The sequence below is a fragment of the Saccopteryx bilineata genome, chromosome 2 (genome assembly GCF_036850765.1).
Source record: "Saccopteryx bilineata isolate mSacBil1 chromosome 2, mSacBil1_pri_phased_curated, whole genome shotgun sequence".
NCBI lineage: Eukaryota > Metazoa > Chordata > Mammalia > Chiroptera > Emballonuridae > Saccopteryx > Saccopteryx bilineata.
In genome coordinates, this window is record NC_089491.1 from 323,276,469 (window position 1) to 323,293,950 (window position 17,482).

General features: G+C 42.5%; 1 protein-coding gene across 6 annotated transcripts in view; it reads left to right on the top strand.

Moving 5' to 3' along the window:
* Positions 1–17,482, top strand: part of ST7 (suppression of tumorigenicity 7) — a 310,576-nt gene that overhangs the window by 189,912 nt on the left and 103,182 nt on the right. For 4 of the 6 annotated variants that reach the window (XM_066262163.1, XM_066262165.1, XM_066262162.1 and 1 more), the window contains exons 6-9: positions 6,462–6,537; positions 8,598–8,666; positions 10,509–10,663; positions 13,282–13,379. In XM_066262163.1, coding sequence (XP_066118260.1) covers positions 6,462–6,537; positions 8,598–8,666; positions 10,509–10,663; positions 13,282–13,379 — 398 coding nt within the window. The remainder of the gene's footprint in view (positions 1–6,461; positions 6,538–8,597; positions 8,667–10,508; positions 10,664–13,281; positions 13,380–17,482) is intronic. The other 2 variants (XM_066262166.1, XM_066262167.1) reach the window with 1 other exon arrangement.

Here is a 17,482-nt window from a genome sequence, read left to right on the forward strand (position 1 = left end):
TGGTGGCTAGGGGGAGGAGGGCTTGTAAGCCAGTACTGAGCCTTGGTTGGTAGGACCATTTTCAGCAAAATCCCCCATAGTATGATTTCAAAAGAGGACCCACCCCTCTGAGGGGATGGTGTTATTATTCAGAGTAAACTTAAGTAGCATTGGGTCACTGAGGTTACACCATATAGTGCTGTTCCACTGTTGGGATTCCTGGCAAGTATTGTCACAAGGGAGACTAAGGGAGCAGTTACTGGAATATCCTGCTGGAAACTGTGGGCTATTAACTTCAACAGGCATAATTATGCCAGGGTGGGGAACAGCCACCTAGACGCGAGGATCTCTTTGCACTTGGGAGTTCACTGTGATAATGGCACACATGAAGAGGAACAGAGTCAGGACCTCCTCCAGGTGGCCATTCAAGGCTGAGGCTGGCCATCTCCTGAACTGGAGGGTTCACAGGTGTTGGAGGCATCACTGATGGGGTCATCTTGGGACACCAGGAGTGGCTGTATGTTTCTTCCTGGGATCCAAATTGGATGTGGGCTATTTTCTGGAAAAACACAAGCATAACCTCTTCCTTGTGTTAGAAGAGGGTGCAGTCCCTGCCACTGAGCTGTGGCTGGGTCCTTCCAGTGTACTAATGGCAATGGGGTCGGTTTGTTATGAAGACATCCCCAGTGTTTATAAGCGGGAGTTATCCTTCAGAATCAAAAGTTAAATAATTGAGAATGAATATAGCACTGAGGAGCACTTCTCCAGGTGAGGCCCGGGGCATATCCTCCATTTCTTTTTGAATTTGAAGCTTAATGTCTCTGTGTCACCATTCTACAACAGCTTGTCCTTGGGGATTATAAGGAATGCCAAGGTGGTGTGTGATTTGCCATTGGGAACAAAAGGCTTTAAATTGGCTGCTGGTATAACAGGGCCCATTGTCAGTTTTAATTTCCCAAGGTACACCAAGGCAAAGCATGGCCTGTCGAAGGGCACAAATTGCGTGTGTAGCTTTTCTCCTGCTAAGGCCGTGGCCAAGACGGCTCCAGAGAAGGTGTCTACTGCTATGTGTACATAGCAGAGTTTGCCAAATTGGGGGACATGAGTGACATCTATTTGCCACAGAGCATTAGGCTATAAGCCTCGAGGATTGACACCCTGTGGTTGTAGGGGGCCTAAGGGTAGTAAGGGCCTGCACTGTTTACATATGTGAACAAGGTGTTTGCAGGTTGTGTGAGTGAGATGGGGAAAGAGAGATTTGAGAGAATGGGCAGATATATGAAACCGGGCATGAAGTTGTCTGGCTTGCTCAATAGGGGAGACTGTTAAAACTAGATGATGAACTTGTGTGTTGCCTGCCGCTAGGGGGCCAGGCAAACCAGAATGGGAATGAAGATGCTGAATATACGAAGGGTGTTGACGCTCCTCTAACAGTTCTTTAAGCTGGCTGAGAGCCCTATCTAGTAATGTCTGCTTGGGCTAACGTTTTCCAATCATGGGGACAATTTAAATGAATACTGATATTTTCAAGTAATTGGTGAACATAGAGAGAATGAAGGCCATCTTCCTGGACAGCTTTTCTGAGAGTGATGACTGTTTTTTGGTCATGTGGATACCAAGCTTGCAGTTGTGCAGCAGTAGGGTTCTCTAGTCCAAATGCTGCACGGGAAATATCTCTTTGCTGACACATGGGGGCGTATAGACTGGCCCACGGGTCTGCAGCTGGAACACATGCTGGAGTTAAAGCTGGGGTAGAAAATGGCGTCTGATAGGCTGGGGTGGGGCATTGAACCCCAGCAGGGAATGCAGAAGTAGCGACTTCCGCTTTTTCCAGCGGCAGAGCTGATGGCGCAGTGAGCAATTTGGTTGGTTTTGTTTCTGCATGCTCAGCCACAATTTTGTCAAACTCAGAGGCTAAACTACTTTCCTCCTTAGTGGGGGGGGGCAAATAGGAAGGTAGGGGCTCCCCAGAGAGAGGGTAACCTGTAATATTTTTGGCACTGGCGGAGGGTCCCCAGCAGGAGCACTGGTCAGGCAGGTGTGTATTGCCAATAAGGCAGGAGTGAGGCCGAGAGGGAAGGCCTGTCCCCCATGTACTTTGGCTGAATGGACGTGCCAGAAAGCTTGGGCCCAAGTATCCGGGTCCCAGAGCAGCATGTCCTCAATCCAGGGATTGAGAACAGAGAGAATCTCCCAGTAAGTACAGAGGTCCTTTTCACAAACTTTAACTCGCCTACTCTGCAATAGGGTGTGCAGGGCTCGAGCCTGCGGGTCTCAAGAGTGGGGGAGAAGGTTTCCCATTGCAGAGGGTCACTCACCCGTCCCTTGGATGCCAGTTAGGTCCCTGCCCCACATTGGGCACCAGTTGTGGACAAGTCCTGCCAGGGGTGAGGACGACGGAGATGCAAAGACTCAACTCCAGGGACTAGGTTCAGTGACGCAGATCCACTTTATTCAGGAAGTAAGCTAGCTTATATACATGGGTTCAGCCAATAGGATGTTATAGCGTGTCCTTTATAGCCAATGGCTGAAAAGATCAGGGAGCTGCATGTTTGGCACTGAGTCACTTCCTTATAGCGAGCGAGCTCCCTTCTTGGTATGCCCAGGAGGGTTCTGGGAGCTGGAATATTCTCACAGCATTGCATCAGCCACAGCTGCTAGGAATGTGCTCTGTGCTCCACCCAGAGCATCTGGCCTCAGAGTGCCTTATACTTCTTGCTAAGTAGCCTTAGGCCTGGCACTAGCAGCAGTGGGCCTTGGTTTACAGCTTAGCTTCCTCTGGGCACCTCCAAGGCCAGCACAGATCATTTTGTAGTTTATGCTTGGTGGCTCTGGGCAGAACACAGGTGGCAGCTACCTTGGCCCAGTGTACCTGGTGGACGGCTTCCGACCACATCAAAAACCCACCACCCAACCACCTCCACAGGTGACACACTTAAGGGGTGGTCTCAGCAGGCACCACAACCCTGCTGAAGTAAGTCCTGCTCTATTGGGTGGACTCCTGCACAGTTGTCCTCCATGGTGGTCAGATATTGGCAGTTGGTGGTCAAAGCCAATCCTTCTAGCTGATTTGCCTAAGGGCAAATCCCTCTCATTGATGTGCCAACAGCAATCAAGGCTCAGCTACAATAGGAAGTTGTACACAGCCCACGTGGGGTTGCACCTCAAGTACCCAGCTTGGGTGATCGGGTAGGCTGTACCACCAGACCCCACAGAACACCTACTATATTAGGCTACTCCATCAATCCTAGGAGACATAACAGCTCTATCTGATATATAGAAACAAATTTAGGAGAACTGCCAAAGGAAGGAGACAAAGAAACAGGTCCCAAATGAAAGAACAGAACAAAATCTAGAAAAAGAACTAAACAAAACGGAGAGAAGCAATCTATTAAATGCAGAGTTCAAAACGGTGATTATAGGTATGCTCAATGAATTTAGAGGAAAAGTTGATGAACTTTAGAACTTCAACAAAGAGATATGAAACATAAAACATGGAGATAGAAAACATAAAAAAGAATCACTCAGAACTGAAGTTATAATAACTGAAATGAAGAATACATTGCAGGTAATCAACAAGAGGTTAGATGAAGCGAAAGATGAAATAAGCAATTTGGAAGATAAGGAAGCAAAAAATATCCAATCAGAAGAACAAGAAGAGAAAAAGGAATCCAAGAGAATGAGGAGAGTGTACAGAACCCCTGGGACAACTTCACATGTACCAACATTTGCATTATGGGAGTGCAGGAAGGAGAAGAGAGAGCAAGAAACTGAAAACCTATTTGAAAAAATGACAGGAAACTTTTCTAACTCAGTGAAGGAAGTAGACATACAAGTCCAGGAAGCACGGTTCCAAAGATGAATCCAAAGAGACTCACACCAAGACACATCTTAATTAAAATGGCAAAGGTTAAAGACAAAGAGAGAATCGTAAAAGCAACAATAGAAAAGCAGTTGGTTACATACAAGGGAGCTCCCATAAAACTGTCAGCTGATTTCATAACAGAAACTTTGCAGGCTGGAAAGGACTGGCAAGAAATATTCAAAGTGATGAAAAGCAAGGACCTACAACCAAGATTACCCAGCAAAGCTATAATGTAGAATCAAAGGATAAAGAGCTTCTCAGACAAGAAACAACTAATGGAGTTCATCACCACTAAATCTGTATTATATGAAATGTTAAAGTGTCTTCTTTAAGAAGAAGAGAAAACAAAGACTAAAACTATGAACAATAAAATCAAAATAAATATGTATCTATCTACAATTGAATCTAAAAAACAAAGTAAATGGACAAGCAGAACTGAAACAGAGTTGTAGACAGAGAACATTTTGATAGTTGTCAGATGGGAGGAGGGTTGGGGGAATGGGTGTAAATGGTGATATTAGGAAGTACAAATTGATTGTTACCTAATAGTCATGGGGATATAAGTATAGCATAGGGAATATAGTCAATAATATTCTAATAACTATCTACAGTGTCGTATGGGTGCGACATTTATCAGGATGATCACTCAGTAAGTTACGTAAAACACTCGGGTGTACACTGAAAACTAATACATGGTGAGGCAAAGGAGGTTCAGAGTTGTGAGTACATGAAACAGCTTATTTTTATATAATTATTTATTAATTAATGTATTATTTTCCATATGAACAACTGTAAACCTCCTTTTGCCCCACCCTGTATAATACTGCATGTCAACTGTTGAAAAAAGTTTTAAATGATTCAAGAAAACCCCAATGAATAAAAAATTGAAGTTTGACTAGTGGAATCTAGAATTCTGATACCTAAATAAAGGCTTTGTCACAATGAAGTAATGATGTAGAATTGAGTCCCCACATTATAATTTAAAATATTATTTAGAAAAATACCAAAGTTGGATTTACATGTTTTGAGGAAATATAAATCTTACGTGAAGCTAATTAAATCCTTGGTTGAGATGAAGAGGCATGTCTTCTTAATGATACTCTAGTTAGAAAGTGAGATGCAGGCGTGACCTGTGGTGGCGCAGTGGATAAAGCATTGACCTGGAACACTGAGGTCACCAGTTCAAAACCCCAGCTTGCCTGGTCAAAGCACATATGGGAGTTGATGGTTCCTGCTCCTTCTCCCTCCTCTCTCTCTCTCATTCCCTATCTCCACTCTAAAAATGAATAAATAAAATATTTAAAAAAAGAAGTTGGGATTCAGTTAATTCAAATGATTAAAGGGTATGTTATAATAATTTAGATGCATATTTGTTGGTTCATTAGCGTTGAAGGGGGTATGGTCTTGGCTGTTGGAATCCAGTTTGTTTTTCATCCTGGAACAGACTTTGTTGAGGAATGCATGTGACACTGCCTCAGTTAGAAATAATTTGATTCTTTTTTTGTGACAGAGACAGAGACAGGGACAGACAGACAGGAAGCGAGAGAGATGAGAAGCATTAGTTCTCTGTTGCAGTTCCTTAGTTGTTCATTGATTGCTTTCTAATATGTGCCTTGAACAGGGGCTACAGCATAGAAAGTGACAGTTTGCTCAAGCCAGTGACCTTGGGCTTTAAGTTAGCAACCTTTGGGCGCAAGCCAGCGACCCTGCGCTCAAGCTGGTGAGCCTGTGCTCAATCTGGCGACCTTGGGGTTTCCAATCTAGGTCCTCTGTGTCCCAGTCCAACACTCTATCCACTGTGCCACCACCTGGTCACGTGTGATATTTTTGATATTACTTTAAGTAAATAGGGGAATAAAGAAAAGGAATACAAACATGCTCATAAGAAACTAACTTAGAAGGTACAAATTTATAAAACAAATTAAAAGAGAATGTTACTCTTTTTCAAATGGTGTGCTTTTGCATGGTGGAAACATAGTGTAATAAATATTCTAGTATTGACTTCCTACAACATACTAACAAATTGCTCTGGTATATGAAAACTAGATTTGCAGCAAGCCCTGGAAACAGGTACAATGCTGAGCAAAAGCTTAGAGTACTTTCTTCTGACCCAACTCATAGTTCTTCAGTGGGTTTATAGTGTTCCAACATACATAGCCTATAGCAAATGTCTGGAGAAATGACCAATAGAAATTGTGTTGTGTTTAAGTAGAAGGAAGGGATTAATAGCAATGTCATCTCAAAATTTGTAAAATAATACACATTCTTTAACAACAAATGACATTAATGAGCAAAAGAAATATTAAGTCTCAGATAGAGTGCCTCTTCTGGATTAAGAAACCTTAATCAAGATTGTCTCTAAGATTATAGATGAGTTAGTCTATAAAATTTAGATCTATAGTTCTGTGAGCACAAGAAAGATTTGATATTAGCAATTCAAGGACAGTCGAATATCAAGTTAGAATGTATTTGTGTGACTTTGGAGGTTTGGGCTGACCCTCTTGGTAAGTGAAATATTCCCTGTAATCAACACTACTAATTTAGTTATTGTCTTATATTGAGTTGTCCTAACTATATGTATTGATTAACCTGCTTTTGTTCTCTTTTTGTAAAATAGTAATGCAGAAAGCATGGAGAGAGAGAAACCCCCAGGCTAGGATTTCTGCAGCTCATGAAGCCTTGGAGATAAATGAGTAAGTCAGGCGGGGAGAGATCTTGCTTTTATCTTATTCTCTGCTGTTCAGTTGCCTTTGATGAGATACCAATATTAAACTATACATTTGAACTTGAGGATTATTTTGGGGGGCATCTGTCTATTAAAAACCTTTTTGTGAAGGTGATTTAAGTCATTTTAATGAGAGAAATTCAGTGGTTTGCTGTGACCCTAAGTTCAATCCTTCCAGAGCTGTACCTAAAATAAACGCAGCTCTACATCCAGGAGCAGTGTGACAGGGGAATTTTTACAGATGTAGAATGTTCATCTGTGCCATCACGTTTTCTCTAGATAGACCTTCTGCTAGTGGGGAAAACGTACTGAAACATCAGCTAAAAAATTACCCTTTAAAAATATTTTGAGATCAAGGCAAAGATAAGAGGGAGTGCTGTGCTTCTTGTTGCTAAACAGTCTGTGGGTTACCAAGGCAGACGGGGAATCGCTGCCGGGGACCTCAGAACATGAGAAGATTCTTGAAGCTGGAGTCATAAAGCTCGGGGTTGGCAGAGACCTTAAAGGTCGTTCAGCACAGCCATCCATCTGGTGCGTGAATCACCTCGCCACTCTCCCTGCCAAGTGGTCATCGTGAAGCTATTTATGATTTTTTCGGAAGAAGGCTACAGAACCCTATGAATTCAGCAGTCTTAGAAAAAGTATCCTGTCGAGGGTTGGAAATCCTGCCATGATAACCCGTTCGTTTCTGATTCTGTCGCACAACGTATTTATTTCCCAGTCTCTTGTCATCTACAGAGTGGATAGCCCTGCCTTCTGTGCGTCATCCATGTTTCTGACAGACGGTCAGGGTCAGGGCTGGGTTCCTGGGACGTGAGGAGGAACCACCCTCCAGGTTCATGTTTCATGTTGCTCAGTTAATGACTAAGCCACCAGTTACACTGTGATTCAGCCCATTTTTCTCCATTTTGACCTTAAGGATGCTAGTTGTAGCTGTGGATCTTTAATGGGCAATCTTTTAGAGTAAACTAAGCTAGCACAAACGGATTTGTTTATTAGTCTTAGTGACCTTAAGCTAGCTCTGCTGTTTACTTTCATGTTAGAATGCTTGGAGACTATCCCTTTAACCATTGATTAGAATATCTTTCCAAATCACCGTTCTCCAGTTTGGGACGTGGGCCTTCTTCCCCTGTTGGCCATTCACACTGCATTTGTCATCTCATCTTCCAGCGCGTCTCCATTCTTTGTCAACCCTTAACTATCCGCAGGGAGCCATTCCTTGGCCTGTCTGTTGGCTTCCTGTGATTTGCCCATCCCAGTACAGTAGTTAATTCAGGATAGACCAGTTATTTGCTATCTTACATCTTTTAACCCATTTCAGAGTTTAATTTCTTCTCCCTTTTTCAGTCTGATAGTGATTATCCTTGACGGAGAAACCAGGAGCAAAACAGAAATGAGAAAGTTTTGCTCTCTCTTTATCTGCTGCTACTAACTATAAGCCTCCCTTGTTTTGGTGGTGGTGGTGGTGTTGTGTTGTTTGTCTTTTTTCCTTATTTATTTTTGTGATGATTTTGGAGAGAAGTGGGTGGTGATAGGGCCTAACACGTAACTTTAGAATAGGGAAGAGATGGTCGTCTTTAGCATTTTTCGTTTTGTCATTATTTTTTGTTTTGTAAGCTTAAGCTAATTTGAAGTTTTAGTTCTGACACCATTCTTATAAGCTCATGTCACTCTTTTATAATCCTTCATTATGTACTCTCTTTCCATCTTTTTTTATATGCCCTTTAAAACTGTCCTGGCGAGAGATCTCAGTGCAGCCACACTGGTGACTTACCTGTCCCGCCTCTCTTCTTCCTGAGAGGGTCACGGTGACTGCAGTCCCAGTTGGATATTTGGAAGCTACCCAACCTTCATCGACCCATTTTTCCTTCTGAGTCTCATGCCATTGAATCACGCCTCTTTTCTTTGAATTTTTTGAGGTTCACCTTACCCTCTCTGGTTACCCTGAACTCCAAAATGACGTAGTAACTCTCTTGGAATGTTCCTATCAATTTTCATTTCACCAACTAATTTTTTCTTCTTGGTCAGAATTAGGTCCAGAGTTGAAGTTCCCCTAATTGCTTCCTCTACCATCTGGGAGATTAAATTGTTACCAAAGTAAGTCAAGAACCTGTCGGGTGCCCTCCTTCTAACCAAATGAGACTTCTAGCAGACATCTGGATGGTCGACCCCCATCACCACACTTTCTTGCTTCTGTATGTGTGTCGTGTTGTGACCAGGATGCACCATCTGTATCTTCCATCGAGCCGAGCAGTCTGTCCTGTCCTCCCCAACCATTCACACTGCTGTCGCTCTCTCCTTCCTCCTTCACCCACAGTCTCTTAGCATGTTTACACCCCAGACTCATGAGTTTCCACATAGACGTGTGTTTCTTGGCCAGTAGTGCTACTCTGCCTCTCCTCTAAGATACTATATGAAATATAAATGACAAAGGAAGCAAGCTAGCCCCAGCCTGTCTTGAGTTTCCAGCCCACCAGCTGTAATCTTGTGGCCGATTCCTTGGATGCTGTATCTACCACTCCGTATTGTAATCTCGATTTTCATTTCATTGCCCTTGACCCATGTTTATGTGTCGCTATCAGGAGCCTTAAGTATTGCTTCCTGATGCCTACCCCAGTTATTTTCTCAAGTGAATTACCGGGCAGTTTGAACGTCACTATTGTTCTTTCCAAGTCATATCTACTGCCCTCCACAGTAATTGGTTTACAGCTTTTTCTCTGGGCATTTTTCTCGCTATCTCGCCACACGCAGTGTGAGCTCCACCGATTGGTCCTGCTGGAGGCTGTCTGGCCTGGCTGAGCACTGACAAGACCCCTCCGCAGGGCTCAGAGTAACTAGGAACCGCCCCTCTGACGTTAGCCTTAGGCTCAGCCTCCTTTACCTAGCTGGCCGTTGCAGTTTATGAATAGTAAGAGTAACTTTTGGTTTTACTCTCTTTTTATTTTCTCTCCTGTGGTCTGATGGAGGGTCTGCTAAGTAGGGAAGTGACCGCAAGAGAGACAGTGGAGAAGGAAACCAGTGGGGTCTGTGCGGACGAGGTCCTGTGCGGTCAGCTGTGGCCTCCGCGTTTCTCAGTTATTGTCCCTTTCTTTGGAAGTTGGGTTGTTCTTACACGATTCAGAAGGTTTAAGTTTCCAAAAGTTCCCCTTGTTCATTAGTTAATAGCTTATCCTTTCTGGCTTCCTACCTTCGGGGGTTGTTGAAAGGATTAAATGAGACGATAAATGTTAAGTGCCTGGTACAGTGCTTAATATATACTAAGCAACAAGTGGTAGCTACTACTTTCAAAGGCATGAGCTTTAACTCTTGTTTGCTACTGAGGCTGAACCGGATTTTGAGCTCTTCAGAAATAACACTGCCTGTAGGTTCTCTTCTTCTCTGACATAGAAAATCAGTGCTAACTGTAATGAGATGTTGAAGCACTGTTTCTATCAGTGAGTAACTTGCTTGATTTACTGAATCTGTATTTGAGAATGGAGACTCTGTTTAGTAAACAGAAGTGAACTTATGTGGAGTACCTCTAATGCTGAGTGTTGAAAGGAGATAGTTAATAACAGCTGTGTTCACCACCCTCATTAGTTGACATTTATTGAGCATGGAGCACATGCTGGCTACTGTACTGAGCACTTCACATGCATCACCTTACTTAACCCTCAGGGAGGCAGAGTAATAACTTGCCCAAAGTGACACACTAATACGGCGCAGAGTCCACCTGTGAGCCCCATGCTCCTAACACTGTGCATCCTACCTCTCAAGCTAAACTACACACATTTCTTTTGTACCATTATTGTTTGTGTCACCAACTACAAACAGGTGCATGAACCAGTTGGCCACTCTGCATGTTTTGGCGTTAATTCTTTGCCCTCCTGCATGCACTCCTACAACTACTGCAGTGTCCTTGAGTTTGTAATTGATGGTGGCTATTCTCTGAATGGGCAGGTGTGCAACGGCTTATATTCTCTTGGCTGAAGAGGAAGCAACAACCATTGCGGAAGCAGAGAAACTCTTTAAGCAGGCGCTGAAGGCTGGAGACGGCTGCTACCGGCGCTCTCAGCAGCTGCAGCATCACGGATCCCAGTATGAAGCCCAGCATAGTAAGGTTTCCTCCAGGTTGAAGTGTTGGGAGTTAGAATTGTAACATGATGAATTAGAGCAAATTCAAAATATGACTCTCCCTGATGGGAGAAAGTGCTGGTTGTTGCCTTTGTTTTTTCCTTCCCATAAGAGTGCAACACGTAATTGCCTTATAGCTTTGTTGCTGTTCAAATTAGTGTTCAGATTCTCTTTTCTGCCCAGAGATTCCTAATTCCAAAAATAACTATTAATTCCTGACCAGGCAGTGGCACAGTGAATAGAGCGTTGGACTGGGATGTGGATGACCCAGGTTTGAAACCCTGAGGTCGCTGGTTGAGCAAGGGCTCATCCGACTTGAGTGCGGGCTCACCAGCTTGAGCGCAGGGTCGCTGGCTTGAGTATAGGATCATAGACATGACCCCATGGTCGCTGGCAGGAAACTGAAGGTCACTGGCTTGAAGCCCAAGGTTGCTGGCCTGAGCCCAAGGTTGCTGGCTTGAGCAAGGGGTCACTAGCTCTGCTATAGCCCTCCCCCTGGTCAAGGCGCATATGAGAAAGCAGTCAGTGAACAACTAAGAAGATGCAACAAAGAATTGATGTTTCTCATCTCTCTTTCTTCCTGTCAGTCCCTATCTATCCCTCTCTCCATCACACACACACACACACACACACACACACACACACACACACACCCTGGTAATAAGCTTTAGTGGTAACTTTTTTTCTCCCCAGAATTCTTCCATATTTCTGTTTATTTGTTATTTCTCTGCCCCATAGCTCTAAGTCCTAATTGGGGAACAGGACTTAGTCAGTGTTAATGTTATGAAAGGTTTCATGCTGTAGGTCTTCCACAGCACGGGCTGAACTGGCACCATTAACCCTGTAACAGTTATTGTTGACTGTCTCAGTATTTAGCTCTTATTTATGAAGCGTTGGTACTGACTTCCAGGCAGAAAGAGCCATAAGTTCCTAAATGATCTTTTTTACATTAAAAATAGCAACTTCTTTTATTTAAGATAACTTTAAAATGAGAACTTTCAGTTCAGTTCACTAAACTGAGGGTCAGTGATATTTTGGGGGAATGGTATAAAAACAAGACAACAAAACTATTTCTAGAATTCCCCCAGCCCTCTGAATTGCCAAGTTTTTGACTGTTTAAACAGAAATTTAGTGATCCTCGTGAGAGGGAATATTTTCGTCATCCAAAACCCAACTTTAGGTTGTTCCCTTCAGGTGGCATTTCTCTCACCTCATTTCTCTCTGTTGTCACTTGGAGAGTAAGAGTGTAGTATCTCCTTCATATTTGAGATGATAAAATCAAGTTTTAGTGTCAAACTTGGATTTGGTGCAGAACCTAAGCGCATGACTCCCTGTGACTAAGGTGCAGCCAACCCTCTTCGTGACGGCCTGTGTGTGGACATGAGTAGGTCCACACAGCTCAGCAATACACGGATCTTTAGCTTGATGTTGCAGTAAGCATATGTTAATCAAGTCTGTAATCACCATCTGTATCTTGCTTTAAAAATGTATGTAACAAATTTTGAAGACATATTGGTAAATGTCTATTTTGTGCACTAATTGTGGGTTAATACGTACATAAAATTACATAACTTATAACTTAAGAAATTTTGTTTCCCTGTAAATTAAATCCTTTCAACCTATTGCCTAAATACACCCAAAGAATATAATCACATCTTTAAAATAATTTGTAGGTACTTGGCAGATTTTCAGCACACATCTTGTTCTCATTGTTTTAAACTTGAAATGTTAGGACTTTAGTCTTAACATCTTTTAATAGCTGCATATTATACATGTAGTTAATCTATAACAGGTGTATCATATTTTTCTCAAACATGGTAATTTTATTGAGGATTAAGCACATGCATGTTCTCACTGGTCTGGAAACATCCCCTCAAAAGACATATAATTAAATAAAAGATTAAGATAAGAAGTTGTTAATGTACTTTTTAAGAGCCATTCTGGTGACTATGATTGTAACTGTTTAGCTTGTCAGTGCTTTCCCTGACACTGGGACCGTTTTTCATTTTGTTGCATACGCTATTGTCATATCTGGAATGTATTAACATTGCCATCTAAAATCGACTGCTCTGTGGACCTGGAGATGATTATGATGTCACTAGTGTTTGGGAAAGAATAATATAAAACAGAAGTTCAAGATGAGGCTTCTCCAGACTTAATGTCAAGAAGGAAAAAAAAATAGTTCATCAGGATGCAACCTGAGGTTCACCTCTTGCGTCTCCACTGCAAGCATGCGCACTTGCTGCATGCGGAGTTCTCTGAACCGCAGGCAGGGTGGGTTGGGCATTTCCCCAGCACTTTGTGGCAGATGATTTTGTTTATCAAGTATTCAGCATCCTAGCTCAAGACACGGAGTCCAGACTCGGTCACATGATTTGACCTTTGGAAGTCTAAGGACGCTGACTGTGCTCTGTCTGGGTTCTACTAGCAAAGTTATCATGCTCCTGGATGTAAGGGCAACTAAGGGGCAGTCTGTTCTTGCTGAGGTTTTACTTTAGGGGCACGGCAATGGGCCTCTGTATGTCTTCTTGCTGCTCAACTGAGAGCTCTTGTTTTTGTATGTATTTTTTAAATTTTGGTTTTCTATCTCCCTTTCCAGGACGAGACACCAACGTCTTGGTCTACATCAAGAGAAGGCTAGCAATGTGTGCCAGAAGACTCGGGAGGACCAGGGAAGCGGTGAAGATGATGAGAGATGTGAGTCTGAGTTTGTGTGTGGGGACAGTAGCAATGAACCTGACTTCAGGAAGGAGGAGCTTGCATGGCTGCAGCAGAGTAGCCGTGATGGTCTGGTGGTCCCGTGGGCTTTGGAGCCAGACCGCCTGGGGTTCCGTTCTAGCTCCCAACGTGCTCGATGAGTGATCTTGGACAAATCACTCAGCTTCTCTGTGCCCTGTTTCCTCATCTGTAAAATGAGGACAACAATTACAATACAATAGTAATAATTACTACCTGGAATTGTTGCAAAGATTAAATGAGATAATATATGCAAAATTTTTAAGAGTGACTGACATATTAAAGAAATCTCAGTAGATTCAAGTTTTGAGACTGTAGCCAGAAGCCAAGAATGAGCTCAGCCATTGTAGTTGACTGGCTTTTTTTTAGGTGTAGTTGTTAGGAAGATTTGAATAAACTCAGGGTCAGTTTACTACCCTTAAATTTAATATTCTGATCTGATCTTATTGTGGTCATTTCAAGCATTTCCCCAGATTCTTGGATCAGGGTACTTTTTTATTAGTAGTCAACATAAGAAGAGATGAAAGAGAATTTTAAAATGAAAGGAACAAAAGAGGTTATTGTTATGTAATTTAAAATCAAAACAGTAGTTTTAAGAGAAACCATTTAAAGAACTTTGACTTCTACATTAAAAAAAAAATAAGAGTAGATTTCATAAAGAAACTGACACTAGTGTGAATTGTATTTGTAAGCCATTTTCTTTTTTTCAAACAATCTCAGAAAACCTTGGTCAACCCTTCCTTCTTCTGCCATCTTGCTGGATTAGGAGACTAGATTAGGTAGCTGTTCATTGTAAAAATGGAAGAACCATGGGACCAGATACAAGTGGCATGTTGCCCACGCCTCAGCTTTGGGCGTGAGAGGGGGGCTGTGCAGACCCAGTGAGTCTTTTCTCAGCTGTGTCTGGAGGGCAGAGGTTCTCGTGAGCCCCCAGTCCCTGCAGGCCCTCCCCTGGGCACTCCACAAGTGCCGGCATCGTGGCAAGGCCTAAGTGAGGTGCATGCTGGGATGCTGGCTTCGCCATTAAACAGCAGTGTGGTCCCCAGGCCTGAGGACAGGAGCCAGAGGAGTAATTTTATTTGACTGAAGATAATAGACGCACTGCAAAAGGGATCTCTCAGGGTTAAATTCTTTTGCTTGACAGAGGAATTTAAATAATGTTTGTTATAAAGTATAAGTGCTAATGTTAAAACAAGGAGATTTCTGCATACATGAACTTGGCCTCAAGCTTTTTAATTTGCAGAAGTTTCATTCCTTGATATAGCAAAGAAAGTCTTCCGGTTCCCTTGGCTCTGAAAGAGCTGAAAATTTTATGAAGGACAGGCATTTCTCCATCTTAACCTGGCGCAGCGGTGGTCTGCCCATGCAGGTGTTGTACATTTACTGCCTCTCCTTGGCCTGAGTTAGCCTGGCGCTGGCGTGCTTGGAGGAGCAGATTCTGGTGTTCTGCATCGTGTGCTTAAGCAACATCACAGGAAAAACAAACTCGGACCATTTTAATTCCAGTTGTCTTCTATCAGTCTCATTCTGATTACACTGGGGATCAAAATTTTTGTTGCATCCACAAAAGCACTTGTTCTTACCTAATTTGAGTGTGCTGATCTCAAATCTGACATTAGTTTTTCTCTGTAAGCTATAAGTTTTTTGCAATTCAAGATTTTACGTTTTCATCTTATTGTAAAATTTTCAACATTTAGTTTAACATAATGAAGTAGAATGTCTTCTTGGGCATCATCTTTGTGAAAATATAATAATTTATATAATGCAGTAAATATGCTAATACACTAAAATATATGATCACATCAGAATTTGTCTATAATTTCAAAATAGAACATATTAAAACACTTATTTTAATTATAAAATTTGCGCAAAACTTATTTAAATTCTATTCAGGAAAAAATTTGCGTTTGTAGCCCTTGCGTTTGTGTACTTGTTGAGGACAATCTCGTTTGATGCTCCAGCAGTAGTCTTCTCATCAATAACAGCTCCAAGATTTTCGGGAAACTTATCAAGGTGACTGTTCAGGAAGTGAATCTTAATGCTCATATTACACCCAATGTCACAAAAAGCCAACAGCATCCTCTGAACCAGAAGTTCATAGTTTTCTGCTTTTTTTGTTGCCAAGGAAGTTCTTTGTAACTGCCATAAAAGACTGCCATGCTGCTTTCTCCTCCTTATTCATCTTCCTGGCAAATTCTTCATCATGTATGAGGGTTCGAATTTGAGGTCCATCGAATACACCTGCTTTTATCTTCTCGAAAGACAAGGCAGGAAAAGCAGAAATAATATGTTGAAAGCATTCACTTTCTCTCTTCAAAGCCTGAACAAACTACTTCATTAAGCCAAGTTTGATATGAAGTGGGAGAAAAATGGTCCTGTCTTGATTAACTACAGGTTCATTCACAATATTTTGCATCCCTACTTTTAGAGCTTCACGTTTGGCCACTCCTTCTGTGTCCAGTGTTTCTTCCAAGCTAGGCTGTCCCACAAACAGAAAGCAAGGATACTTCATGAAACCTCTCTGTTGTCCTAGCAGGAAATTTACCATTTTAAGATCCACACAAATGATCCAGTTATGCTCCTCATACTTCAGAAAGTCAAGGACAATTTTTATGTCATTATAATCTTCTAGCAGATGAGTTGAATAACCAATTGGAACAGCTGCATAAACATTACCGTTGTGTAGGAGAACACATTTCAGACTCTGTTTAGAGCTGTCAAAATTAGCCACCATTCTGTTGGACTGTAAGTGGTAACACCTAGCTGGCTGAGAAGATTACTGATATCATGACAGTAAACAAAGTGTTTGTCTTCGAAAAAAAGTCCACAAAAGTTTGTTCATGCTTCCTGAAATGGGATACTTTAGCTGACCGGTGAAGTACATTCTTTTCTTGAAGACTGGAGGCTAATAATTCAGCTGCTTTCTTGATAGGACCAAATCTCTTACTAAGTCATTCAATTCGGGTTGGCTAAACTGCTGAGGGGTTAGTGACTGCTTGGCATCAGAAGAAGACCCTTCAGACTCTACAACCATTTCCTCATGCTTCTTATCAAAATACACTTGACCACCATGTTCACTTTCTTCGTCCTTAGAAGAAATAAAACCATTGAAAACTGGAACCGGGAGTGTCTCAGAGTGTGAGATAGGTCGTATTGCTGAAGGAATATTAGGCTATGCGATCATATGCCGTTTTTCTTGCCGATGCCCTTTGTCTGGATCAGACAGAAATAACAGTCACTGCTGTGATCCTTAGGTTCACGCCAAACCGTAGGAATACCAAAAGGCATTCCTTTGCATTTTCCTTTTGTCCAGTCACGAAGCATTTCCTCACAATTATGACACACAATATGAGGAACCCAGTTTTTGTCTTGATTGCCAAGGGGAACTTGAAAATAAGCAATATATGCACGTGTCACAAATGATGGAATAGGTATTGCACCTTTGACGTTGAAGTGTATAACAGCAACATATATAACAGAAGGTGTCAGGATTATTCTTACATTTACGCCTACGCGAAGAAGCCATGATTCAATCTTAAAACAAAATAAGAGGGTGTTTTTATCAGATCATATTTTTTTACATTTAAAAACAACTACAATTGGCCCTGGCCGGTTGGCTCAGCGGTAGAGCGTCGGCCTGACGTGCAGGGGACCCGGGTTCAATTCCCGGCCAGGGCACATAGGAGAAGCACCCATTTGCTTCTCTACCCCCCCCTCCTCTCTGTCTCTGTCTTCCCCTCCTGCAGCCAAGGCTCCATTGGAGCAAAGATAGCCCGGGTGCTGGGGATGGCTTCTTGGCCTCTGCCCCAGGCGCTAGAGTGGCTCTGGTCACGGCAGAGCGACGCCCCGGAGGGGCAGAGCATCGCCCCCTGGTGGGCAGAGCGTCACCCCTGGTGGGCGTGCCGGGTGGATCCCAGTCGGGCGCATGTGGGAGTCTGTCTGACTGTCTCTCCCCGTTTCTAGCTTCAGAAAAATACAAAAAAAAAAAAAAAAGAAAAAAAGAAAAAAAAACTACAATTATGTAAAAGTGATGTTTGCAAAACATTAATTGCCTAGTGGTTATG